We start from the raw sequence: 778 nt of genomic DNA on the forward strand, positions 1-778 counted from the left end.
TTTTTCTTTATACCCTATTGGATTTTCACTCACTATAGCTTGTGCCCATTGCTCCTTTGAGAAGACTATGACTTCATCTTTTCTGCAGCTTCTTTTTTTGCATCTGAACTATTGATTTCCAGCTCAGCTTTCTGGGGAAGTTGCTGGTTCAATCTCTGCATATTTTCCTTACTGATTTTATGGAAAAAGAGTATTCTCAAGTTATGTCATAAATGATGGGGAGAATTTTCCTTTTCATTACTTTTTCCCATTAGAATTTTCCCAGCTGAAAACTCTAGAAACTAAAATCAACTGATCAGCTGGGAATTTTGTTTAGATAATTTGGACTCAAGTAATTCTGCACCTAAAAAATCATTGATATCTTTCTTCATAACTTCTTTAAAGTCAAAAGAGGATATCAGTGGCTTTTACTTCAAGGCAATGTTTTTCAGAAGAGTGCTCCTCCCTTACAAAAATCAGGCAGGATTTTAATGTAACTTTTTTGCATACCTGAGAATCAAAATTAATACAATTCTTCTCATAGATGCTGGGGAAACAACATTTATGTGATTGCTGCTATCTCTTGACATGGTGATTGGTGGATGTGTGCAACTTTCTGTCAGTTGAGCTGAGTGATGTTGATCGTTTGATCTAATGTACAAAACCAGACTCTTCCATCCAAACACTGCCTCACAAATATAATTTTCTCATTGACCAGGCAGTTACCCCTTTTACAATTACACAGTGTATTGGAACAGCTGCCATGTTCTTTCCATCCCTCTCCTCTTACTGTAGTTGA

At 36.1% G+C, this 778-nt stretch overlaps 1 protein-coding gene across 1 annotated transcript in view; it reads right to left on the reverse strand.

Moving 5' to 3' along the window:
- The window catches only part of KCNJ6 (potassium inwardly-rectifying channel, subfamily J, member 6), a 50,904-nt gene extending 50,335 nt beyond the window's left edge, over window positions 1–569 (reverse strand). The window contains exon 1 of the mRNA XM_010000421.1: window positions 540–569. Within this exon, the coding sequence (XP_009998723.1) occupies window positions 540–569 (30 nt within the window). The remainder of the gene's footprint in view (window positions 1–539) is intronic.
- Window positions 570–778: the final 209 nt, after the last annotated feature.

This window comes from Chaetura pelagica, unplaced genomic scaffold (assembly GCF_000747805.2).
Source record: "Chaetura pelagica isolate M959 unplaced genomic scaffold, ChaPel_1.0 scaffold244, whole genome shotgun sequence".
NCBI lineage: Eukaryota > Metazoa > Chordata > Aves > Apodiformes > Apodidae > Chaetura > Chaetura pelagica.